This window comes from Sander lucioperca, chromosome 3 (assembly GCF_008315115.2).
Source record: "Sander lucioperca isolate FBNREF2018 chromosome 3, SLUC_FBN_1.2, whole genome shotgun sequence".
NCBI lineage: Eukaryota > Metazoa > Chordata > Actinopteri > Perciformes > Percidae > Sander > Sander lucioperca.
The window spans coordinates 46,414,758-46,442,257 of record NC_050175.1 but is presented as its reverse complement, the minus strand read 5'-3'; the positions used below and the strand labels follow the sequence as shown (position 1 = coordinate 46,442,257).

The window sequence follows — 27,500 nt, the reverse complement described above, 5'->3', positions numbered from 1 at the left end:
GGGACACATTGATTGATGTATTGCAGTGGGAATCGAACCCGGATCTCCCACACCAAAGGCATGTGTCATATCCACTGCGCCATCACCACCCCCATATATCTCTAAATATCTCCAACATCTCCTCAGATATATCTCTAAATATCTCCAACATCTCCTCAAACTTCTCTCCATCACTCCTCTCTAAACATCTCCTCAGACTTCTCCAGAAACTCCCTCACCATTCCCGTTCAATTTTCTAAAATGGTGGCTATCACTCGCCCTGTAACTCTGCTGAATGTTTCTAACACTACCCCTAACTCCCCGTACCTCCTTTTCACTCCTCCTAATCTTCCCCTCTCCATCTTCTTTTCTTCGTTACTCTCCTAAACTCACTGATTGAACTCTAACTTGGTACAAACTGCTCAGAATGACAGTTCTAGTTACTGGTTGGACTGGTTGTGTGTACCTTGTCTGTGGGGGTGGAGGGGGGGGAGCCCATGTTGGGCAGTGGGATGCTGTCGACCAGCTCTAGAACGCTGTGGATCTTCTGGTCCGAGATCTTAACGTAGAGCAGCGGCAGCTCCCCTGACACCTTGAACCTGCAGCCCAGACACACCAGATTAGGACATGGTTTAGGTCTGTCAGCACAGGGACTATGGACATGTGTCCCCAGGTGAGAGGCCTACCTGGGCATGCGGGCGTCCTTCTCCACCATACATTTAGCCAGCTGCACGGTGAAGTCCATCGGCTGGAGGATGTGCTGGACAGACAAACCCTGCAGCCGAGCGGACTTCCACCCCTCGCCTGGAATCATTTCATAAAACAGCTGTGGAGTTATTATTACTGACCTGGAATCATTCACCACTCATTTCATCAAACATGGACTTCCAGGTGTGTGTGTGTGTGTGTGTGTGTGTGTGTGTGTGTGTGTGTGTGTGTGTGTCTGTGTGTGCGTGTGTGTGTGTGTCTGTGTGTGTCTGTGTGTGTGTGTGTGTGTGTGTGTGTGTGTGTGTGTGTGTGTGCGTGTGTGTGTGTGTGTGTGTGTGTGTGTGTCTGTGTCTGTCTGTGTGTGTCTGTGTGTCAGTGTGTCTGTGTGTGTGCGTGCGTGTGTCTGTGTGTGTGTGTGTGTGTGTGTGTGTGTGTGTGTGCGTGTGTGTCTGTGTGTCAGTGTGTCTGTGTGTGTGCGTGTGTGTCTATGCGTGCGTGCGTACCTGATTTGCTGTAGAGCACCTGGACTCGTCGTAGCTCCACGTTGTATCTCTCGTAGGCTCGATCCATGATCTCCTCCAGAGAGGAGGAGGGAGAAGACGGACCGCTCTGCTCCACACTGTTCAACTAGAGACACACACAACACACACACACACAATGTTCAACTAGAGACACACAACACACACAAACACACACACACACACACCATAATCCCCCAGCATCTGGTTAACAAACTGAGCCCACTGGGGATGAATACACCCCTCCAGAACTGGATTCTTGATTTCCTGACGAACAGGCCTCTGGTTGTACGAGTGGGGGCTAATTCCTCATCTACCACCTCATTGAGTACCGGCTCACCCCAGGGGTGCGTCTTGAGCCCTCTGCTATACACTCTTATGACCCATGACTGCTGTGCAAAACTCAACACCAATCACATCATTAAATATGCTGATGACACAACAGTGGTGGGTCTCATCCAGGGCAGTGATGAGGGCAATTATAGGGAGGAGGTGAAACTCTTCACAGAATGGTGCCAAAACAACAATCTGATCCTGAATGTTGAGAAAACCAAAGAGTTGTTGATCGACTTCAGGAGAAATCGGCCTACACACATACCGGTCCACATTAACAGCGCTGCAGTGGAGACTGTGGAGCACATGAAGTTTCTAGGGGTTCATATGTCGAACCACCTGTCCTGGTCCCTGCATACCTCCACCCCCATAAAAAACGCCAACCAACGCCTGCACTTCTTAAGAAGACTGAAAAAGGCCCATTTCAACCCAACAGTCCTCACTACCGTCTACAGGGGAACTATTGAGAGTGTGCTAACAAGCAACATCTCCCTCTGGCATGAGAGTAGCAGCGCCTCAGAGAAAAGGGCGCTGAGGAGGGTGGTAAGGTCAGCTGAGAGAATCATTGGGGTAACGCTGCCACCTATTGAGAACCTGGCCAAACAACGGGGCCTTTCAAGGGCACAGAAAATCATCAAGGACTCTACACACCCCTGCCACAGTCTGTTCTCTCTCCTGCCCTCAGGCAGGCGGTATCGCAGCCTAAGGAGTAACTTAGCTAACTGTAGTAACTGCAATCAGACTGTTGAACAGCACCACACTGTGAAGTGAGACAGTGTGGGATATACAGTATGAGTGCATATTATATATGTATATGTATGGGTATGTGTGGGATATGAGTATACACATGAGGATTTCTATATCCCTCATATATGAGGGATATAGAAGTCCTCCTTTTTTTATGGTGGTCCAATGCAACGTAATTTCGTTCTATACTGCACTTTCTTAAGTGTTTTTTGGAATGACAATAAAAATAATCTTGAATCTTGTTCAACTAGAAACACACACACACACACACACACACACACAGACACACACACACACACACAGACACACACACACAGACACACACACACACACACACACACACACACACACACACACACACACACACACACACACACACACATACACACAGACACAGACACACAGACACACACACACACAGAAGAAAAGGTCTGAACCGACCTGTAAGCTGCCGAAGTCCACGAGGATGAGGTCCGACGTGTTGCTATAGAAACCAGACTTTGGGATGAGCAGGTAGGACGGCTTCAGATCGATCCTCAGGTCCAAAACCTTCCTGGTCTCAATGATGTGAGACAGACCTGAAGACACAGCAGACAGTCACCTTCTCTAGACCACCAGACCCCCATCTCCTCTAGACCACCATACCCCCATCTCCTCTAGACCACCAGACATCCATCTCTAGACCACTAGACCCCCATCTCCTCTAGACCACCAGACATCCATCTCCTCTAGACCACCAGACAGTCACCTTCTCTAGACCACCAGACCCCCATCTCTTCTAGACCACCAGACCACCATCTCCTCTAGACCACCAGACAGTCACCTTCTCTAGACCACCAGACCACCATCTCCTCTAGACCACCAGTCACCTTCTCTAGACCACCAGACCCCCATCTCTTCTAGACCACCAGACAGTCACCTTCTCTAGACCACCAGACCACCATCTCCTCTAGACCACCAGTCACCTTCTCTAGACCACCAGACCCCCATCTCCTCTAGACCACCAGACAGTCACCTTCTCTAGACCACCAGACCACCATCTCCTCTAGACCACCATATTCTCTATACCACCAGACCCCCATCTCCTCTAGACCACCAGACCACCATCTCCTCTAGACCACCAGACAGTCACCTTCTCTAGACCACCAGACCACCATCTCCTCTAGACCACCAGACCCCCATCTCTTCTAGACCACCAGACATCCATCTCCTCTAGACCACCAGACAGTCACCTTCTCTAGACCACCAGACCCCCATCTCTTCTAGACCACCAGACCACCATCTCCTCTAGACCACCAGACAGTCACCTTCTCTAGACCACCAGACAGTCACCTTCTCTAGACCACCATCTTCTCTAGACCACCAGACATCCATCTCCTCTAGACCACCAGACATTCATCTTATATAGACCACCAGACCACCATCTCTTCTAGACCACCAGACATCCATCTCCTCTAGACCACCAGACATCCATCTCCTATAGACCACCAGACATCCATCTCCTCTAGAGACCACCAGACAACCATCTCCCTTCATTAATCATAGACTGGCCCCTACTGGGTTCAGGTCTTCATTATTCATAGACTGGCCCCTACTGGGTCCAGGTCTTCGTTAATCATAGACTGGCCCATACTGGGTCCAGGTCTTCGTTAATCATAGACTGGCCCCTACTGGGTTCAGGTCTTCATTATTCATAGACTGGCCCCTACTGGGTCCAGGTCTTCGTTAATCATAGACTGGCCCCCTTTTAAACAGCTGTTGATGTGTGATGATGAAACGGACCTGTGGCAGTCTTCTCTTTGAACTCCTCCAGTTTGGAGAGCGTGGCCGAGGTCAGGACCTCCAGATCCAAACCTTTCCCCGTCTGGAAGAAGTCGGCCATGCTGTTCACCGTCAGCTGGAGGACAGACAGCAGGAAGTCACATTACACACACAGACACAGCCTCAATCACTGATTGGTTACACTCTGTCTCCAGGAGAACAGACAGAACAGACAGAGAAAAGAGAGAAAAGACAGAACAGACACAGAACAGAGGACAGAGAACAGACAGAATAGACAGAACAGACAGAACAGACAGAGAACAGACAGAACAGAGAACAGACAGAGAACAGACAGAGAACAGACAGAGAACAGACAGAGAACAAACAGAGAACAGACAGAGAACAGACAGAACAGTCAGAGAACAGACAGAACAGACAGAGAACAGACAGAACAGACAGAACAGACAGAACAGACAGAACAGACAGAGAACAGACAGAACAGACAGAACAGACAGAACAGTCAGAGAACAGACAGAACAGTCAGAGAACAGACAAAACAGACAGAGAACAGACAGAGAACAGACAGAACAGACAGAGAACAAACAGAGAACAGACAGAGAACAGACAGAACAGTCAGAGAACAGACAGAACAGACAGAGAACAGACAGAGAACAGACAGAACAGACAGAACAGACAGAGAACAAACAGAACAGACAGAACAGACAGAGAACAGACAGAGAACAGACAGAACAGACAGAACAGTCAGAGAACAGACAGAACAGACAGAGAACAGACAGAGAACAGTCAGAGAACAGACAGAACAGACGACAGAACAGACAGAACAGACAGAGAATGTGGCGTGTTTACGGCGTCGTAGGCGATCTCAACGGGCTGCGAGTGGACTCGGAGCAGCTGGTCAGCGGCGCTCTCCTCGGGGTTGACCTCAAACACCACGCTGAGCAGAGAAGAAGAAGAGTCTCCCAGAGAGGCGATGAGCGTCGGGACCGCCCCCTGCTGCTGTAACCCGGTAACCAGCCAGTGCTCCAAGGCCAGCTCCACCCTGCAACACACACGCTGCTGTAACCACGGTAACAAAAACACGCTAGCACTAGCTGTTACTAGCGATTTCAAGTCTGCGACATATTTTGGGCTTCATTTAATAAACATAACCCGTAGTAGTACATAATCATATGTGTATTATTTTGATTACAATGTGCAGAATTACTTTATGTTGCCTATTTATGTCTATTTCTCACCGTTAATCACCGGATCTGTACAGCATCAACAGGGGGCGCCATTGTGGTTTATCTGTGTGTGTGTGTGTGTGTGTGTGTGTGTATCTAGTTGAACAGTGTGTGTGTGTGCCTGACCCCCGCCCGGCTCCACCACTGACCTTACGGCCTGTGCTCCCGGTCTCTGAGAGATTTTGGTGCTCAGGTCGATCATCTGGATCTTCAGGATCTCCGGGACGTCCTGCTGCTCTCTGACCGTTACCGAAGTCCTGAACAGCTGAAAGGTAACCACGACAGCCACATACTGCACACACACACACACACACACACACACACAGACACTGGTTAGTGTTAGTGGTACTAACTAACCTGTCTGGTTAGTGTTAGTGTTACTAACTAACCTGTCTGGTTAGTGTTAGTAATACTAACTGACCTGTCTGGTTAGTGTTAGTGTTACTAACTGACCTGTCTGGTTAGTGTTAGTAATACTAACTGACCTGTCTGGTTAGTGTTAGTGTTACTAACTGACCTGTCTGGTTAGTGTTAGTAATACTAACTGACCTGTCTGGTTAGTGTTAGTGGTACTAACTGACCTGTCAGGTTAGTGTTAGTGGTACTAACTGACCTGTCTGGTTAGTGTTAGTAATACTAACTAACCTGTCTGGTTAGTGTTAGTGGTACTAACTGACCTGTCTGGTTAGGGTTAGTGGTACTAACTAACCTGTTTGGGCAGAGTGAGGTTGTGTGAGCTGCCGCTGTAGCCGATGGCCGTGTAGAGTTTCTCTTTCTCCGCGGCCGTCATCAGATCATCCAACCCCGAACCTGAACCCCCCAGAGACCCAAATCTTCAGTCCACATCTTCAGGGAACATACAGGGAACATCCAGACTCTATGACACCTCTAAAAGACTAACGTACCCTGAACCTGAACCCCCCAGAGACCCACATGCTGTATGTCTGAGGAGTTCAGTGGTGAAACAGCAAGATAACCTCATGGGCCTAATGACACATAATGGCTGAACCTTCCTCGGCCATGGGAACAACATGTCGCAGCTCTTAATTTAGGAAGTGTTTCCCCCTCTAAATGAAGAAGTTCAACTGTTTTCACTTACTCTCCGTCTCCTGGTTCTCCTCTGGCTCCTGCTCCTCCTTCTTGGTCTTTTTACCAAAGAAGCCGCTGAAGAATCCTCCTCCTCCCTGTTTCTGCACCGCTGCCTTCTTCTTTACCAACTTCTGTCCCGACCGGATCACCTGGAACAACAACAACAACAACAACAATAATAATAATAATAATAATAACAATAACAATAATAGTAATAACAATAATAATAATAATAATAATAATAATAATAATAATAATAATAATAATAACAATAACAATAACAATAATAATAATAATAATAATAATAATGGTTACATCTCGGCTGCGGCTAGATATATTATAATGACAATAAAGGCTTCTTATCTTTTTTAAAGATAATTTCTTGGGCTTTTTCCGCCTTTATTTTGAAAGGACAGCTAGGTGAGAAAGGTGAGAGAGAGGGGGGAAGACATGCAGGAAATTGTCACAGGTCGGATTCGAACCCTGGACCTCTGCGTCGAGGCATCAACCTCTCAGTATATGTGCGCCTGCTCTACCCACTGAGCCAGCCCGGCCACAAAGGCTTCTTATCTTATCTATCGCCTCGTTACAGCAAATATGATATCTTTCTTCATGTAAAGACCAGAGATAAAATCAGTCAACAGAGGGAGGAAGAGGGGCAGAGAAGAAAAGGGAGGAAGGAAGGGAGAAAGGGAAAGATAGAGAAAGGAAAGGAGAGGAAGGAAGAGAGAAAAGGGAGAGAGGGAAAGATGAAGGAAGGAAAGGAGAGTTCCCTGGTTGTCGCTAGAAGGGATACAGCTACAGCCAGAAGTTACGCAAAAACATAAAAAGATAGTTTACCTCCATCTGGGCCTGCTGGCGGGTCAGAGTGATGTTGAAGACGTCCAGAACTTTCTCCAGATCCTGGAGACACACACACGGTCAGCATGTCAGACACACACACACACACACACACACACACACACACACACACACGGTCAGCACGTCAGACACACACACATTCCTAACAAGTTAGTTTAGTGTATTTTGAACATCTGAGCGCCAGCGGAGCACCTGGATGTGTTTCTCCGTGTCGGGGCTGGGCTTGTTGTGACTCAGCAGTTTGTCCCTGTAGGCCGTCCTGTAGGCCTTCAGGTTCTCTCGGTGACGCCTGATGTTGGACCAGCACCACATCTGGCTGGAGCGCCGGACCTGCACCTCCAGGACGCTGTTATAGCCGTACCTCCACCTGGCAGAAGCAGAGAAAACAAACACACCCACACTGTTACAGCCGTGCATTCACCTGGCAGAGAAAACAAACACACCCAAAGTGTTACTGCAGTTGAAAAAAGCCACGGAAAAAGCTCGACTCAAAACAAGCATCTCAAGCGTCCAAAACAGTTTCAGATCCTTCAGAGCCTCTGAACACCCACACAGGTGTTTTCAGGTATTCTGGCTGATTGGACTCTGCTCAGGTTGATGGGTACATATTAGGTCACTCTTTCTACCAATAAGAATGATAAAGCTGTCATTTGTCCCGCCCTAAGGTGCAACAAAGCTAACGAGAGACTCAGGAAGATGTCAATCAATCAGTCTAAACACACCCACTGTCCTGGGAAGATATCCAATCAGTCTAAACACACCCACTGTCCTGGGACTATATCCAATAAGCCTAAACACACCCACTGTCCTGGGACTATATCCAATCAGTCTAAACACACCCACTGTCCTGGGACTATATCCAATCAGTCTAAACACACCCACTGTCCTGGGACTATATCCAATCAGTCTAAACACACCCACTGTCCTGGGACTATATCCAATCAGCCTAAACACACCCACTGTCCTGGGACTATATCCAATCAGTCTAAACACACCCACTGTCCTGGGACTATATCCAATCAGTCTAAACACACCCACTGTCCTGGGACTATATCCAATCAGTCTAAACACACCCACTTTCCTGGGACTATATCCAATCAGCCTAAACACACCCACTGTCCTGGGAAGATATCCAATCAGTCTAAACACACCCACTGTCCTGGGACTATATCCAATCAGTCTAAACACACCCACTGTCCTCGGACTATATCCAATCAGTCTAAACGCACCCACTGTCCTCGGACTATATCCAATCAGTCTAAACACACCCACTGTCCTGGGACTATATCCAATCAGTCTAAGCACACCCACTGTCCTGGGACTATATCCAATCAGTCTAAACACACCCACTGTCCTGGGAAGATATCCAATCAGTCTAAACACACCCACTGTCCTGGAACTATATCCAATCAGCCTAAACACACCCACTGTCCTGGGACTGTATCCAATCAGACTAAACACACCCACTGTCCTGGGACTATATCCAATCAGTCTAAACACACCCACTGTCCTGGGAAGATATCCAATCAGTCTAAACACACCCACTGTCCTGGGACTATATCCAATCAGTCTAAACACACCCACTGTCCTGGGACTATATCCAATCAGCCTAAACACACTCACTGTCCTGGGAAGATATCCAATCAGCCTAAACACACCCACTGTCCTCGGATTATATCCAATCAGTCTAAACACACCCACTGTCCTCGGACTATATCCAATCAGTCTAAACACACCCACTGTCCTGGGACTATATCCAATCAGTCTAAGCACACCCACTGTCCTGGGACTATATCCAATCAGTCTAAACACACCCACTGTCCTGGGAAGATATCCAATCAGTCTAAACACACCCACTGTCCTCGGATTATATCCAATCAGTCTAAACACACCCACTGTCCTGGGACTATATCCAATCAGTCTAAACACACCCACTGTCCTGGGACTATATCCAATCAGTCTAAACACACCCACTGTCCTGGGACTATATCCAATCAGTCTAAACACACCCACTGTCCTGGGACTATATCCAATCAGTCTAAACACACCCACTGTCCTGGGAAGATATCCAATCAGTCTAAACACACCCACTGTCCTGGGACTATATCCAATCAGCCTAAACACACTCACTGTCCTGGGAAGATATCCAATCAGCCTAAAAACACCCACTGTCTTCGGATTATATCCAATCAGTCTAAACGCACCCACTGTCCTCGGACTATATCCAATCAGTCTAAACACACCCACTGTCCTGGGACTATATCCAATCAGTCTAAGCACACCCACTGTCCTGGGACTATATCCAATCAGTCTAAACACACCCACTGTCCTGGGAAGATATCCAATCAGTCTAAACACACCCACTGTCCTGGAACTATATCCAATCAGCCTAAACACACCCACTGTCCTGGGACTATATCCAATCAGACTAAACACACCCACTGTCCTGGGACTATATCCAATCAGTCTAAACACACCCACTGTCCTGGGAAGATATCCAATCAGTCTAAACACACCCACTGTCCTGGGACTATATCCAATCAGTCTAAACACACCCACTGTCCTGGGACTATATCCAATCAGCCTAAACACACTCACTGTCCTGGGAAGATATCCAATCAGCCTAAACACACCCACTGTCCTCGGATTATATCCAATCAGTCTAAACACACCCACTGTCCTCGGACTATATCCAATCAGTCTAAACACACCCACTGTCCTGGGACTATATCCAATCAGTCTAAACACACCCACTGTCCTGGGAAGATATCCAATCAGTCTCATTGACTGAAAGTATGGGTGTTGGGTATGGGTGTTCAGGGCTTTAAATGTAATGTATTATTATTATTATTATTATTATTATTATGAAGGTGTGTGTTGACTGACCAGAGTTTGGCGTTGCGGTGGACGGGGGAGTCCGGCCTGAACTTCCTGTAGGGGGCGTTCTTCACCATACAATCCACCGCCTCCAGCAGCTCCACCAAGCTCAGGTACTGGAACACAACACAATATATTATATATGATAAACTATACATAAAATATATAATATACTATATATATAATATATGATAAACTATATACTATATATAAAAAAAAAAATATATATATATATATATATATATATATATATATATATATATATATATAATATCATAACAGTTATTATTATCACCAACAGACAGATTAAAGACCACACAATATACACTGTTTGACCTGTCTGTCTGACCTGTTTCCCTCCCTCCCTGTCTCTCTACCTGTCTGTCTGACCTGTCTCCCTGTCTGTCTGACCTGTCTCTCTACCTGTCTGACTGACCTGTGGTTTGGTGATCTCTATGCCGATGTTCTGGACCTCCAGGTGAAGCTTAGCTTTGGGACTCTTGAGCTCCAGATCAGCCGACGGGTTGATGCACATTCTGGCCGAGGCGAAGATCGGCTTGAAGACTGAATCAGAGAGAAGAGGATTATCTTCTGTTGTTATATCTGCACTCACCAAACTATACGTCTTTAGTTAGAGAGTTCATAAACTGGAATAAACTGGTTTACGTGACATATAAACTGGAAGAAACTGGAGTAAGCATATAGAACTTGATGAACCTACTGTACTGATAGTGAGGAAGCTCCTGATCTTTGCTACTGATCCCAGACTTCAGCTGATCCTGGAGGGGTGGGGGAGGGGGAGGGGGAGGAGGAGGATGAAGAGAAGGAGGAGGAGGATGAGGGGGGAGGGGGGGAGGGGTAGGAGGATGAGGAGGAGGAAGAGGAGTGGATTTAATTAGGAAGAATGGATTGACTGGTTTGTTTGCTGTGACTCTGATCAGGTTGTTTCCACTCACCACGATGTTTTCCCACGATCCTTTATAGAAGATGGGACTGTTGACGTTCCAGTAGGCACAGAGGCACTCCAGACGCCCCAGCTGACACACACACACACACACACACACAGAGAGACACACAGACACACACACACAGACACACACACACACACACACAGACACACACACACAGAGACACACAGACACACACACACACACACACAGACACAAGTCAAAAACTGAGTGAGAAACGAACCAATCAAAGAACAAAACTCGGGGACAAAAACATTCAACTTCAGGTTTAACTAGGGCTGTCAGCGTTAACACGTTAATCACGATGCAATTAAGGGCCGACGTGATGCGATTCATTTTTTTTAAATCGCATTAATTGCATGCCGGCATTTATTAATTTATGTTCCACTGCACTGGGCTTGGCGTGGTCCTAACAGGCTACTATTTTGACCCTTTGCAGCACCGTTACTTCTCATCAAGCTGCCACTTCCTCCTAACACTTCCTGCTGCTGCTGCTGCAGCATGATGGAGAAACACAGCAGCAATAACTCTGAATGGAGATTTTTATTTTCAGAAACTCCCAGACGGCTCGTAGACAAGTCAAAGCCATATGCACGTTGTGTAAAGCTGAATTAAAATATCACCGAAGCACGTCAAGCTTGAGCTACCACCTATGGAGCTAAGCATACAGTTCAGTTAACATGATGCTACCGCTAGCATGCTACTTGCCGACCTGTGAATGAAACCAAATCCCCAAAAATTGCTACAGCTCTTGTGAAACGGGTGGCAACTAACTGCAGACCTGTCAGCATCATAGAGGACTCGGGTCTTAAAGACGTACTACGGTTGGCCTGTCTCGATGCCGTCGAGGGGGACAGTAGTTTTCACGGACACACAGTCTCATTAACCGGTGATCACTGGACGTCAGTGAGGAATCAACATTATTTAGGAGTTACTAAACACTAGATTGACTCTGGTAAGGAGAGGGATTTTTAGTTTTTTAGTTAGGTACTTGGAGGAATTGTGCAGTAATGACAGATTCACACATTTTTCTTTTGTTTACAGTAAATAAATAATTACAAATCTTAAAATCAAGTTCATAAGTAACTTTCTTTGCATTAATTTCATTCCCAATCAAGATCCACTGGTAAGAATGGCTTTTGATTGTTAATATGGACTTAAAAACTGTTCTGAAATGCAAAATAATAGAATTTTAATCATATTATTAAATATGCGATTAATCACGATTAACTATAGAAATTCAGCGATTAATCGCGATTAAAAAAAAAATTAATCGTTTGACAGCCCTAGTTTAAAGTGAAGAACATCCTCCAGCCAATAAGACAAGTCTGATAAACTCCCCCCATCCTCCAGCCAATGAGATGATTCTAATAAACTCCCCCCATCCTCCAGCCAATGAGATGAGTCTAATAAACTCCCCCCATCCTCCAGCCAATAAGACAAGTCTGATAAACTCCCCCCATCCTCCAGCCAATGAGACGAGTCTGATAAACTCCTCCCATCCTCCAGCCAATGAGATGAGTCTAATAAACTCCCCCCATCCTCCAGCCAATGAGATGAGTCTAATAAACTCCCCCCATCCTCCAGCCAATGAGACGAGTCTGATAAACTCCCCCCATCCTCCAGCCAATGAGACAAGTCTTTCCTCCCCTCTAACTCATTAGTTCCAGCATCATTCTGACCTATATTTAGGTCTGTAGAGGTGGAGCCCTCTAGTGGTCGTAGTAGTTCTGACCTATATTTAGGTCTGTAGTGGAGCCCTCTAGTGGTCGTAGTAGTTCTGACCTATATTTAGGTCTGTAGAGGTGGAGCCCTCTAGTGGTTGTAGTAGTTCTGACCTATATTTAGGTCTGTAGTGGTGGAGCCCTCTAGTGGTCGTAGTATTTCTGACCTATATTTAGGTCTGTAGTGGTGGAGCCCTCTAGTGGTCGTAGTAGTTCTGACCTATATTTAGGTCTGTAGAGGTGGAGCCCTCTAGTGGTCGTAGTAGTTCTGACCTATATTTAGGTCTGTAGAGGTGGAGCCCTCTAGTGGTCGTAGTAGTTCTGACCTATATTTAGGTCTGTAGTGGAGCCCTCTAGTGGTCGTAGTAGTTCTGACCTATATTTAGGTCTGTAGTGGAGCCCTCTAGTGGTCGTAGTAGTTCTGACCTATATTTAGGTCTGTAGTGGTGGAGCCCTCTAGTGGTCGTAGTAGTTCTGACCTATATTTAGGTCTGTAGAGGTGGAGCCCTCTAGTGGTCGTAGTAGTTCTGACCTATATTTAGGTCTGTAGTGGTGGAGCCCTCTAGTGGTCGTAGTAGTTTTGACCTATATTTAGGTCTGTAGTGGAGCCCTCTAGTGGTCGTAGTAGTTCTGACCTATATTTAGGTCTGTAGTGGTGGAGCCCTCTAGTGGTCGTAGTAGTTCTGACCTATATTTAGGTCTGTAGAGGTGGAGCCCTCTAGTGGTCGTAGTAGTTCTGACCTATATTTAGGTCTGTAGTGGTGGAGCCCTCTAGTGGTCGTAGTAGTTCTGACCTATATTTAGGTCTGTAGTGGAGCCCTCTAGTGGTCGTAGTAGTTCTGACCTATATTTAGGTCTGTAGAGGTGGAGCCCTCTAGTGGTCGTAGTAGTATGTCCTTCTTTCAAACATCCCTGAAACTGGCCCTCCGCTGGTACTTCTGGGCGACTTCAACATCCAGACAGAGAAGTTAGCTGCCTTTTCTCACCTTCTCTCTTCTTTTGCCCTCTCACTCTCTCCTTCACCACCCACTCACAAAGCTGGCAACCACTTAGATCTCATATTAACCAGAAACTGCTCTACAGCCAACCTCACTGTTACTCCACTCCATACCTCAGACCATTTCTTCATCTCTTACTCTCTCCCGCTCTCCCAAGCTCACAACCATATCTCAAGAGACACCATACCTGTCCGCCGTAATATTCGTTCACTCTCTCCTTCTTCTCTGGCGGCATGTACTTTATCAACCCTCCCTCCATCCGACTCTTTCTTACTCATGTCTCCCAATGATGCCACAGACAGTCTCTTCTCTACTCTATCCTCCTCTCTCGACTCTCTCTGCCCTCTTACTTCACGACAGGCTCGCAAATCCTCCCCAGCTCCGTGGTTATCTAACTCAGTACGTGCTGAAAGATCAACTATACGGGCAGCGGAAAGGAAAACACCCAGATGATCTGCTTACCTATCAGTCTCTTCTTTCCTCCTTCGCTGCCTCTATTTCTGCAGCCAAAAGCTCTTTTTATCAAACCAAAATTGAATCCTCTTTCTCGAACCCCAAAAAACTTTTTTCCATCTTCTCTAACCTCCTAGATTCCCCCAGTCCACCTCCTCCCTCATCCCTCCTACCAACTCACTTTGTCAACTACTTTGTAAAAAAGATAGATGACATACGCTCTTCATTCTCAACCACACCTCCTGAAATCACCTTACCATCCATCACTTCCAGTACTCTTTCCTCTTTCACCCCTTTATCTCCAAACCAAATTCTTACTTTGATTACCTCTGCCTGCCCAACCACCTGCCCCCTGGATCCTATCCCTTCTCACCTTCTCCAGTCCATTGCTCCGGACCTCCTTCCTTTCCTCACCCATCTCATCAACATCTCCTTGTCAACTGGCTGTTTCCCCGATGCTCTCAAAGAGGCAAGAGTGACCCCACTGCTCAAAAAACCAACACTCGACTCCTCTGATGTAAATAACTACAGACCCGTCTCCCTTCTTCCATTTCTATCTAAAACTCTTGAGCGTGCCATTTATAATCAACTCTCTACCTATCTCCACCAGAACAACCTTCTTGATCCCCACCAGTCTGGCTTCAAGGCTGGCCACTCAACAGAAACTGCCCTCCTTGCTGTCACTGAGCATCTTCACATCGCTAGAACAACCTCTCTCTCTTCCATTATCATCCTTCTGGATCTTTCTGCTGCCGTTGACACAGTGAACCACCAGATCCTCATTTCGACACTCCGAAATCTGGGTGTCTCAGGCTCTGCGCTCTCATTACTCACATCTTACCTGGCAGACCGAACCTACCGGGTAACCTGGAGAGGGTCTAGCTCAGAACCTTGCCCACTTAAAACTGGGGTTCCTCAGGGATCAGTCCTGGGTCCCCTCCTCTTCTCTCTGTACACCAACTCTCTCTGTCTGTCATTCAGTCGCACGGCTTTTCTTATCACAGCTACGCAGATGACACCCAACTAATTCTCTCCTTTCCTGAGTCTGAAACTCAGGTAGCAGCACGTATCTCAGCCTGTCTGACTGACATCTCTTCTTGGATGTCCACACACCATCTGAAACTCAACCTCGACAAGACTGAGCTCCTTTTCCTTCCAGGGAAGGGCTCTCCTACCCAAGACCTGACTATAACAATTGACAACTCTATAGTAGTCCCCACCCAGACTGCTAGAAACCTGGGTGTAACACTTGACGACCAACTCTCCTTCACTGCTAACATTGCTGCAACCACCCGATCGTGTAGATACATGCTGCATAACATCAGAAGGATACGTCCCCTTCTAACACAGAAGGCGGCTCAGGTTCTGGTTCAGGCTCTAGTCATCTCACGTCTAGACTACTGCAACTCCCTCCTGATTGGCCTGCCTGCATGTGCCATCCAACCCCTGCAGCTCATTCAGAATGCAGCGGCTCGACTTGTCTTCAACCTCCCCAAGTTCTCTCACACTACACCTCTCCTCCGCTCTATTCACTGGCTACCAATTGCGGCCCGCATCCGCTTCAAGACACTAGTACTTACGTACAGGGCCACGAACGGATCAGCACCCGCTTACATCCAGAACATGGTCAAACCATATACCCCAACCCGCCCACTTCGTTCTGCATCAGCCAAACTGCTGGCTGCTCCCTCACAGCGAGGGAGAACTAATCACTCAACGAAATCCCGACTGTTCACTGTCCTGGCTCCCAAATGGTGGAACGAGCTCCCCATCGATATCAGGATGGCCGAAAGCCTACACATCTTCCGCCGAAGGCTAAAAACGCATCTCTTCCGACTACACCTCGGATAAATTCTTGAACTTGCACTTTCGAACCTGCACTTTCATTTGTCTCTTTGTAGCTTTGCCTATTTAAAGCTACTGTATTTACTCTTACTACTTGTGGTCTGGAGTTTGAACCTTCACAGTTGAAAGCACTTAATTGTAAGTCGCTCTGGATAAAAGCGACTTAAAGCTAAATGACATGTAATGTAATGTAATGTAATGTAGTTCTGACCTATATTTAGGTCTGTAGTGGAGCCCTCTAGTGGTCGTAGTAGTTCTGACCTATATTTAGGTCTGTAGAGGTGGAGCCCTCTAGTGGTCGTAGTAGTTCTGACCTATATTTAGGTCTGTAGAGGTGGAGCCCTCTAGTGGTCGTAGTAGTTCTGACCTATATTTAGGTCTGTAGAGGTGGAGCCCTCTAGTGGTCGTAGTAGTTCTGACCTATATTTAGGTCTGTAGTGGAGCCCTCTAGTGGTCGTAGTAGTTCTGACGTATATTTAGGTCTGTAGTGGTGGAGCCCTCTAGTGGTTGTAGTAGTTCTGACGTATATTTAGGTCTGTAGAGGTGGAGCCCTCTAGTGGTCGTAGTAGTTCTGACCTATATTTAGGTCTGTAGTGGAGCCCTCTAGTGGTCGTAGTAGTTCTGACCTATATTTAGGTCTGTAGAGGTGGAGCCCTCTAGTGGTCGTAGTAGTTCTGACCTATATTTAGGTCTGTAGACGTGGAGCCCTCTAGTGGTCGTAGTAGTTCTGACCTATATTTATGCTTGTAGAGGTGGAGCCCTCTAGTGGTCGTAGTAGTTCTGACGGGAGCAGAGTAGGAAGTAAGGTGAGGAAGTAGAAGAGCACCAAATGTCTGGTAAGGGGTGTTGGTGCCTAAAGCTAACCAAACTGCAACCGTTGGACAACGTTACCGGCGTGGTTGTTTACCTTATAGATCCTAACCAAACTACAACCGTGTGACAACGTTACCGGTGTGGTTGTTTACCTTATAGATGATCTTCGCTGCTTCGTTCAAGATGCACGACTTCCAGTTCTCATCAGTGGTCTGAAACACACAACAACAGTCAACGGGGGGGGTGTCTGTGTGTCTGTGTGTGTGTGTGTGTGTCTGTGTGTGTCTGTGTGTGTGTGTGTCTGTGTGTGTGTGCGTGTGTGTGTGTGTGTGTGTGTGTGTGTGTGTGTGTGTGTGTGTGTCTGTGTGTGTGTGTGTGTGTGTGTGTGTGTGTGTGCGTGTGTGTGTGTGTGTGTGTGTGTGTCTGTGTCTGTGTCTGTGTGTGTCTCTGTGTGTGTCTCTGTGTGTGTCTCTGTGTGTGTGTGTTACCTGCAGACTGAGCTCTGACAGTGTGACTCCAATAGATAGGGGGCGCTGTGGGTCTAAAAGCTGAAAAACAAACACAGAGTTTACCTGCTGAAACGCATCACTTTCTGTCTGTTTAGAGACCAGAACAATGGCGTTCCACCGGCGGCCGGTTAACCCCAACCCATCCGGCGGTAGGACCGTGCCAGCTGCTGCTGAGTACTCACGTCGTCCTCGTAGCGCAGGTGGATGCTGCTGATCTTCACCTGCAGGTTTTTGATCACCTGAGTCGCCAGTTTCTCCACAAACGTGTCCTTCTTCTCCTCCGCTGGCTTCTCTGGAGGAAACACAGACAGAATAATAATAATACTCATAATAATACTAATAATAATACTAATACCAATACTAATTAAAGCTGCAAGCAGCGTTGGATGGGCCCTCGCACCTCTGCGCACGTCGGGGTTACTGGCAGATGCCGCTCCTTGCGACCGTGCATTTGCGCGGCACTCAGACACCGCAAATCGTCCCCAATGAAAAGGGAACTCTGTGCTGAGTTCAACGATACCTCACACAAGACTCTAACTTAAACGGTTCAAATGTTATGAAAGGGGGCGTGGCCTGAGTATGTGGGCGTGGTTAAAGTATAGGGGCGGCTCAGTATCACATGTAGACCACACATTCTAAGTTTCATGTAAATCGGATGATGTTTGTCATATAAGGCGCATTTCCTGTTGCTGGACTCTTGTTGATTCTGGGAAATTTCAAGCAGATATGACAATGTACACTGTAGTTACAGCCACTTTCTCGTTCATCGCTAAACATTCAAAATGGCCGCCACGCCACGCCCACACTGTATGACGAAAAGTTTTTCTTTTAACAACTTTTCATCTTTAAGGTGTTGGGATGATACAGACCAAATTTGAGGTACATCGGATGAAGTCTCTAGGAGGAGTTTATTAAAGTATAGCACCTTGACTTTTAGGCCTACTTCCTGTTGCCACTAGGGGGCGCTATGACTTTAAGTCAATTTTGTCCGGTAAATGTCCTCAGAGTTAGAGTCTTATGAATCCTGAATGGCGAAACGCACAAAATGGCCGCCCCGCCACAGCCACGCCCTATGACGAAAAGTTTTTCTTTTAACAACTTTTCATCTTTAATGTCTTAAGATGGCACAGACCAAATTTGAAGTTGATCAGATGAAATCTCTAGGAGGAGTTTGTTAAAGTACGACATGTGGAAATGGCCAAAATCGCACTAATTTCGAACTTTGAATTCAAAATGGCGAACTTCCTGTTGGGTTTAGGGTATGGCTCCAATGACGTTTTTTGTACAGCCTGACATGATACATATGTGTACCAAGTTTCGTGAGTCTACGTTAAACGCACTGCAGGGGCTCAATTTTTTTAACTTTGTTGGCGGCGCTAGCGAGCCATTTTTGTGCGCCTATTCCCAAAACACTTAAAATACGTAAATTTTCACCAGACTTGATGCGACCGCCAATTTTGGTAAGTTTTTGAATATGTTAAACCCCTCAAAAAGACAATTAATTTGCTGTAATAATAATAATAATTCCTTCAGTTTCAATAGGGACTTCGCCGCTGTCAGCGCTCGGCCCCTAATAATAATAATAATAATAATAATAATAATAATAATAATAATAATCCTTCTCCTCCGCTGGCTCCTCTGGAGGAAACACAGACAGAATAATAATAATGTTCATAATAATACTCATACTAATACCAATACTACTAATAATAATAATAATCCTTCTCCTCCGCTGGCTCCTCTGGAGGAAACACCAAGAGAGAAACGAGACCTGAGAGAGTTATGTTTAGTTCAGACAAAGATAAAAAGAAAATATATTAAACAATAACTTCAGTACCAGAGGAAGGAAGCCAAAGAAAAACTAATAACTACAGAAATACACACACATTATACACACACATTATATATATATATATATATATATATATATATATATATATATACACACACACACAACTATACTATACTATACATATACTATATACTATACACTATACATATCAGAAATGCACACACATTATATATATATATATATATATATATATATATAAATACACACACAACATATATACAGATTATTATTGCATATCAGAAAATGAAGCCAGCAAAAAGACGAGGTAACAGAAGAACTAACCACAGAGTTAGGCCGGTTATTTTCAGACATATTTACATTTTTGGAAGTAAAAAACTGTCACCGTGGCGCCCCCTGCAGTAACCGGGGTAACCGTGTCGGGGGTCTTTAAACAGTACCGCGGCGCCCCCTGGCAGTAACCGTGGTAACCGTGTTTAAACCTTACCTGCTTTGTGGTCGTGGCGTTTCAGCTTCTTCAAACCTTTTTTGGGCTTTTTGTGTTTTTTACTTCCTTTGGAGACTTTGGCAGCGTTAAAGAGAGAGACGGCCGTTAGAGACAGGAAGCCCGCACACACACACAGGAAGCACATTCACTATTCATGTTCAGGGGTAGAGACATACACCTGTTTATGTATTCATGTTAGTGTGTGTGTGTGTGTGTGTGTGTGTGTGTGTGTGTGTGTGTGTCTGTGTGTGAGTGTGTATGTGTGTGTGTGTCTGTGTGTGTGTGTGAGTGTGTATGTGTGTGTCTGTGTGTGTGTGTGTGTGTGTGTGTGCGCGTGTGTGTGTGTGTGTGTGTGTGTGTGTGTGTGTGTGTGTGTGTGTGTGTGTGTCTCTGTGTGTGTGTGTGTGTGTGTGTGTGTGTGTATGTGTGTGTGTGTATGTGTGTGTGTGTGTGTGTGTGTGTGTGTCTGTGTGTGTGTGTGTGTGTGTGTCTCTGTGTGTGTGTGTGTCTGTGTCTGTGTGTGTGTGTGTGTCTGTGTGTGTGTGTGTGTGTGTGTGTGTGTATGTGTGTGTGTGTGTGTGTGTGTGTGTGTGTGTCTCTGTGTGTGTGTGTGTGTGTGTGTGTGTGTGTGTGTGTGTGTCTGTGTGTGTGTGTGTGTGTGTATGTGTGTGTGTGTGTGTGTGTGTATGTGTGTGTGTGTGTGTGTGTGTGTGTGTGTGTGTGTGTGTGTGTGTATGTGTGTGTGTGTGTGTGTGTGTGTGTATGTGTGTGTGTGTGTGTGTGTGTGTGTGTATGTGTGTGTGTGTGTGTGTGTGTGTGTGTGTGTATGTGTGTGTGTGTGTGTGTATGTGTGTATGTGTGTGTGTGTGTGTGTGTGTATATGTGTGTGTGTGTGTGTGTGTGTGTGTGTGTATGTGTGTGTGTGTGTGTGTGTGTGTGTGTGTGTGTGTGTGTGTGTGTATGTGTGTGTGTGTGTGTGTGTGTGTGTGTGTGTGTGTGTGTGTGTGTATGTGTGTGTGTGTGTGTGTGTGTGTGTGTGTGTGTGTGTGTGTGTGTGTGTGTTACCGTTGGGAGGCTCCTTGTAAACAACACTCTCCAGGCTGAACAGCAGATCTCCAGTTTGAGACGCTGACAGCAAACGCAGCATGAACAACACACAGAAGTTAATTCATTCATTCATTCACTCATTCATTAGACGTCCAATCAGACACACCCACACAGTCCTGCAGACGTCCAATCAGACACACCCACACGGTCCTGGAGACGTCCAATCAGACGTCCTCCAGAAGAGAACAGAGAGGAGGGGATACAGCTACGGCTGATAGGATAATATAATAATATGATGTAAATACCATCACCCAGGAAATGAGTTTTAGTTTTAATCCAAACTAGTCACCACTGTAGCTGTATCCCTCCTAGAACAGCAGGGTCAGGGGTCAGGGGTCAGGGGTCAGAGGTCAGAGGTCAGGGGTCAGAGGTCAGGGGTCAGAGGTCAGGGGTCAGCCTGTCTCACCTCTGCGTGCAGCTGTCTGCAGGGCCTCCTCGATGCGCTGCAGCTCCCTCTGCTTGGCCTCCTGCTGGTAGCGCTCCTCCTTCGCTGCATCGTACTTTATCGCTGCAAACACACACCAAACATTTGATATTCCACCAAGCTGCTGCTTCCAGGCACAGAGAGGCCTTTATATATTATATATTATATATCTATCAGTTATTACACTGTCTTAGCAATTCATGCCTTTATTAGTTCCAGGTTGGATTATTGTAATGCTCTTTACGTTGGTCTGAATCAGACCTCCATCTCACGTCTTCAACTTGTGCAAAATGCAGCTGCTCGCTTTTTAACAAACATCTAGACGTGCACATATCACTCCTGTTCTCTACACCCTTCATTGGCTCCCTGTGCGTTTTAGAATCGATTTTAAGATTTTATTGTTTGCTTTCAAGGCCTTAAATGGTCTGGCCCCGGAGTATTTGTCTGAAATTTTAACTTTGCGGGAGCACAACCGGTCATTGCGGTCTTCAAACCAGCGACTTTTAGAAGTGCCAAGGTCTAGATATAAACGGTGGGGTGACCAGGCTTTTGCAGTTGCTGCCCCGAGACTCTGGAACAAGTTACCCCCTGATATCCGCACTATTACAGATGGAGCTCTTTTTAGGTCCAAACTTAAAACGCATCTGTTTAGTCAGGCTTTTAATACGTAGCAGTGGTGTGACGATTTCATTCTTCTGTTTCTCTGTAACTATTTCTGATTTTACATGTTCTTTCTTTATATTGTATGATATGTGTTTTTATTCTTGGTTTCGATGTTAAGCACTTTGGATACCTGCTGGTTGCTGTAAAGTGCTATATAAATAAAGTTTGATTGATTGATTAGTGTCTTACATTATAGTTATTACACTGTCTTAGTGTCTTACATCATAGTTATTACACTGTCCTACATTATAGTTATTACACTGTCTTAGTGTCTTACATCATAGTTATTACACTGTCCTACATTATAGTTATTACACTGTCTTACATTATAGTTATTACACTGTCTTACATTATAGTTATTACACTGTCTTACTGTCTTACATTATAGTTATTACACATTTATTTGAAAAATAAACCATTAAATGGCACTTTCTGGAGAGTTTTGTGCAAAGAAATGGAGAAATTGAGTCTTACATGATATGTGCAAAACTGCAAGGTTAAGAGCCTATACTTTGCATTGTTGTAGTATCAACAGGTATTAAGACATTTAGCATGTACATTACTGTTAATCAGTCATCACTTGATTACACATTGCATTACCTTGTTATGATATAATTAATGTGCCACATGAAGACACAGTGCAGCATATGACAGTAGCAACAGCTGAGAAGATTTGGGTCTGTGGTGACCTCACACAAACTTCCTTCTCCCATTCTCTCTCCTTACTACACACACACACACACACACACACACACACACACACACACACACACACACACACACACACACACACACACACACACACACACACACACACACACCGCCCTGGCACTGTAGCCACACCAGCCCACATCACCACGCCCATGCAGCCCAGCCCACGGACACGTGCATTCACTAATTACATTTGTGTACAGATGGTGAAATAATAAGCAGTACCTTATGTAACAGATTTTTAAACATTTAATGTAACTGGCAAACAATGCTTTCTACTTTTTAAAGAGCACACGTTTATAACAAATTTTTATTTAAGCCGTTTTTATGCTGTTACTGTCATTCTCTACAGTATGTTGTGTTGTCACTGTCTGTCTGTTTGATTATCCGTGTTTCTCTCTGTTGACACTGTACATATTGTCTGTCTGGTTCTCCATCTTTTCATCTGTTTTAACTCTCTAACTCTGCAATTTAAATCTTTTTTATGGCTGTCTGTGATTATACTTCAGGGTTTTTCCTTGCTCAGAATTTGTCGTTGCGGAAACACACAAAGCAGGTGGGGTCTGGTCTCCCCCAGGACATTTTAAGGGTAAAAGACTTCAATTCCTGCATTCTGATACATTTTTAGGCAATGGTAAAAATGTCAATATTTATATATATTTTTTATATATTTGTAACAATTCAAAATACAAAATATAATGGAATTATATGAATTATATTCAGTAGTCCAGTAAGGGGGCTTTCACATCCGGGACATGGGCCGGATACGACAACACTTGACCCAGTCCAGTAGTCCAGTTGTTTGTAGGATTGACTTAGGCTACTTAATCAGTGATGTTGAATATAGCCTAGAGTGTAACGGACCACCACAGTTCATACATACATGTGAACCGCAGATTAATTGCAGAGTTTAATCTACATAGTGTAAAACTACTACGTGAATGGGGCACAGCAGAAAGACGGAGCAGAGCGATGCTGCTTGTTCAGGGTTTTCATGTGTACTCCTATAGGCCTACACTTCGCATCAGGCGTTAAAACCAACTGTACCGAATTAGACTACTATTTAACGCGATAACGAGACGTTTTTAACCGCTAATAAAACTGTCTCAATTTAATACTGATGCCGTCAGACGGCCGCGCGGACAGACAGCAGTCAGAGTTCTGGCAGAGCTCTGCGCCCGTCAGCAGCGGCTTCTCACTGTACAGCCGGTCCCCCAGAGCAGCATGATCACCGGGAGGGTCCGGTACAGCCTGAACCCTGCAAACAGAGATCATGTTTGAAGGTGACGTGCTTGACTTTGACTGAACGTCCCAGTTTAAGTAACCTCTGATCGGGTCGTAGTAAATTAAGCACCCTAAGTTTAAGATTAGGTGTTGGTCATTCTCAACACCTTTCTACCCCCCCCCCCACTTATCAACTCTGGACTCTGTGCTGCTGCCAGCCTGTGTAACGTACGTTACTCACCATCGATCGACTGTTAGCTTCAGCTGGCTAACGTTAGCTGTCAACCTCCCGACTAGCTAGTGATCTAGCGAGGATTAGCCCTTCAGACCACAGTGGACTTCAGTGGACTCTCCATCCAATCTCCCGACTGGACCTTCGTCTACCACAACTGCCGGACTCTTTCAAAAACATGTACTCCCTGTCTCCGCCGATCACTTGGTAGCGTTGGTCAGCTGTCAGCTTACGCCAGCTAGCTTCTGTTAGCGTCCACCGACTGACGGCTCGCCCAGCACATCTGTTCGCTGTAGAGCCATGTTTCCCGGCTCAACACTAAGTTAGTGTGGGCCACTACCTCTCTGCACTGCCGAAAATGGTGCTCCTAAAATATTCCTCACTGCAACTTCTCAACGTCATCTGCTACGTCGCTTCAGCTTGCATTGCCAACATAAAATAAAAATATCATCCCGTTGTCGGCTTCAGCTAAGAAGATAGTTCGCCCCCACACGTCCAAAATTCTTATTCAGATAACCTTCTGCAACGATTGCAGGCTCTCTGGTGGAGCTACATCGTGACTTGCGGAGTGATATGAAGACATGAGTCAGAGGCACAAAAAACGTTGACAGCAGTGACCGGTCGTTATGTTTACCAATACCCCCGACCCCTGCCTTATTGTTATTACACTGTCTTACTGTCTTACATTATTGTTATTACACTATCTTAGTGTCTTACATTATAGTTATTACACTGTCATACTGTCTTACATTATTGTTATTATACTGTCTTACATTATAGTTATTACACTGTCTTACTCTCTTACATTATAGTTATTAAACTATCTTAGTGTCTTACATTATAGTTATTACACTGTCTTAGTGTCTAACTAGTTAACTACAGGGATATCTGTCCCTGATCTGCCCCCTAGTGGCCTCATGTTTAAGGGTGTTTAAGGTACACACACAGGACTCAGGCAAGGATGGGAACCATGCTGCTCGCGCCTCTGCTTGTATACGCATTGTTAAAAAGCTAGTATATCTGGGCCTTAAAGCGTCAATTACTTGGCCTCCAATGTGACAAATAAACTACAGTTATTACATTAGAAAAGAGAGGAGGAGTATCGCTGAGCGTGTGAAAGAAAGCGTGACTCACTGGCTCCGGGGACGACCAGCAGGTACAGGCCGTCCAGCGTGGCGACCACGGCGTCGTTATACAGATTCTTCCAGGGGATCTTTAACGTCAGCTTCCCTGAAAACAGACAGACATTCATCCTCATCTGCAGCGCTGCACATGAATACATTATATATGAAAACAGACATTCATCCTCACCTGCAGCGCTGCACATTAATACGTTAAATATGAAAACAGACATTCATCCTCACCTGCAGCGCTGCACATTAATACGTTAAATATGAAAACAGACATTCATCCTCACCTGCAGCGCTGCACATGAATACGTTATATATATATATATTAGTCTACAACACCAGAACTCACCGATCTGTCCCGCCTTCACTTTGAACGGAACATCGAACTCGCTCTGAAACACAGAAACATTGAGAGACTTCATTCAGGGCAGGATTGCATTATTATTAGAGATGCACCGATTCCAACTTTCTAGGCCGATTCTGATTTCTGATTTTCTTTGAGTTAGACCAGCTGATACCGATTTTAGCCGATTCTGATTTCATGTTTTCTAACCACTTTACAGCACACACAAATATTTATTTTCTATCTTTTCTTTAATAGAAAATTTTACATTTTGCATAGAACATAGAACCTTTTTTGATTAGATAATGGATCATTATAAAATAGAACTATATAAATTACTCCTGGTGGGAAATTCACACACATCTAAACTGCAATGTTAGAACCATTTCCTTCTTTTCACATCCAATATCCAACTAAGAAACGTGATAAATTTAGCAAACTAAACTTCTGTATGCATGAAAACAGGGAAAACAGGGAATGGCAATAAAATAATATATAAATAACAAATAAAAATAAAATAAATATAGCCTTGCAGTATAAAGATATTTCTGAAAACACACACACACTGTTTGAACGTCAACAGTAATGTTACCTGAAAACAGCGTGTAGTTCCTTTTATAAAGTTTGCTTTATGTGTCATTGTGCATAAATGTGAACACTGCCGTTTCTGTCAACAGGCTTATTAACGTTAGTTACCGACGGTTACCTCGGAACAATCCAGCAAATAGGCCGTACCCTAGAGTGCCGTTACCTGAAAGAGATGATTTAACGTCACCGCTCATTTTACAGTTTAACAACCAAACTAAACGCTGAGGGAAGATTACTACGTTTCCATGTTGGTTTGGAGCGCTATGCACCCCCACTAACCTGGACGGCCAGTTTGTAGTCTGTTTATATTAATTAGCAACCAATCTTGAACTTTGGACAAACTCTTGTAAACATAGCTGCTGTCTGAACGAGCCCTCCTCTCCGCTGCAGCGGTAAACCTGTGGATGTATTATAAGACCAAAACAGATGCATGTGGCTGCTTAATATGCACGTGAATGACGCCGCGTTCTTCATTCTCGATGATGTTGCCGGTTGTATTATTCTTATTTTAAATGAGGCATACAGGACGGATGCTAGCCTGCTTATCAGTCCATTCATCATTACAGCTGTCTCTTCAGGCTCTTTGACATGTTTACCTGACAACAGGCCTGTCTTTCTGCAAGCATTCTCCACCAATCAGGACACTGATTACGTTTACCCATCACTCCTCAGTGAACTGAACCTGATCTGAGATCATTTTCTAGTTAACTAGCCGATCTAGTTATCATTATGGGGTTTCCATGCTTTTTAGCAGTTTGCTTACACTAATACATGTATTAGTAAACCAGAGGGGGCGGGGCTTAGACTCACCAGAACATAACCCTAAACCAGAGGGGGTGGGGCTTAGACTCACCAGAACATAACCCTAAACCAGAGGGGGCGGGGCTTAGACTCACCAGAACATAACCCTAAACCAGAGGGGCGGGGCTTAGACTCACCAGAACATAACCCTAAACCAGAGGGGCGGGGCTTAGACTCACCAGCGCGTTCTCCTTCACCTTCAGGTTCTCCAGAACTACATTTCCTGCAGACACACAAACACACTTCATCTGTATTCATGTCTTACACGATCATATTTAAACACTGGTTTTAGAACACAAGGATGTTCTACAGTAACCATATTATAGGATGTAAATTACAGTAAACAGCCAGATAATGTTCTACTGTCAGAGTCCAGCTACTGTAAATGCTGCATGTTGTTTTCTGTGTGTGTGTGTATGTGTGTGTGTGTGTGTGTGTGTGTCACATGAACTTATAATGACTTCCGAGATCAGAGAGAAGCGCCTACAGGATATTAACTGTTTACTATCACTGACATTCTGTCACGCTCATTGCGCCACCAAACCTCGTGCAA

The 27,500-nt window shown here is 45.3% G+C and overlaps 1 protein-coding gene across 11 annotated transcripts in view; it reads right to left on the bottom strand.

The window, feature by feature from the left end:
- The window catches only part of vps13c (vacuolar protein sorting 13 homolog C), a 120,751-nt gene that overhangs the window by 92,612 nt on the left and 639 nt on the right, over positions 1-27,500 (bottom strand). For 7 of the 11 annotated variants that reach the window (XM_035999821.1, XM_035999820.1, XM_035999823.1 and 4 more), the window contains exons 2-25: positions 27,127-27,170; positions 25,565-25,607; positions 25,220-25,315; positions 21,238-21,339; positions 20,790-20,852; positions 19,725-19,799; positions 17,610-17,719; positions 17,407-17,466; positions 17,071-17,130; positions 11,074-11,154; positions 10,839-10,896; positions 10,554-10,681; positions 10,127-10,233; positions 7,433-7,607; positions 7,220-7,282; positions 6,390-6,528; positions 6,000-6,100; positions 5,440-5,582; positions 4,914-5,106; positions 4,068-4,182; positions 2,727-2,863; positions 1,191-1,314; positions 666-783; positions 446-578 (exon numbers count right to left, since the gene is read on the bottom strand). In XM_035999821.1, the coding sequence (XP_035855714.1) occupies positions 446-578; positions 666-783; positions 1,191-1,314; positions 2,727-2,863; positions 4,068-4,182; positions 4,914-5,106; positions 5,440-5,582; positions 6,000-6,100; positions 6,390-6,528; positions 7,220-7,282; positions 7,433-7,607; positions 10,127-10,233; positions 10,554-10,681; positions 10,839-10,896; positions 11,074-11,154; positions 17,071-17,130; positions 17,407-17,466; positions 17,610-17,719; positions 19,725-19,799; positions 20,790-20,852; positions 21,238-21,339; positions 25,220-25,315; positions 25,565-25,607; positions 27,127-27,170 (2,468 nt within the window). Of the gene's footprint in view, positions 1-445; positions 579-665; positions 784-1,190; positions 1,315-2,726; positions 2,864-4,067; positions 4,183-4,913; positions 5,107-5,439; positions 5,583-5,999; positions 6,101-6,389; positions 6,529-7,219; positions 7,283-7,432; positions 7,608-10,126; positions 10,234-10,553; positions 10,682-10,838; positions 10,897-11,073; positions 11,155-17,070; positions 17,131-17,406; positions 17,467-17,609; positions 17,720-19,724; positions 19,885-20,789; positions 20,853-21,237; positions 21,340-25,219; positions 25,316-25,564; positions 25,608-27,126; positions 27,171-27,500 lie in introns of those variants that run through there. The other 4 variants (XM_035999825.1, XM_035999826.1, XM_035999830.1 and 1 more) reach the window with 2 other exon arrangements.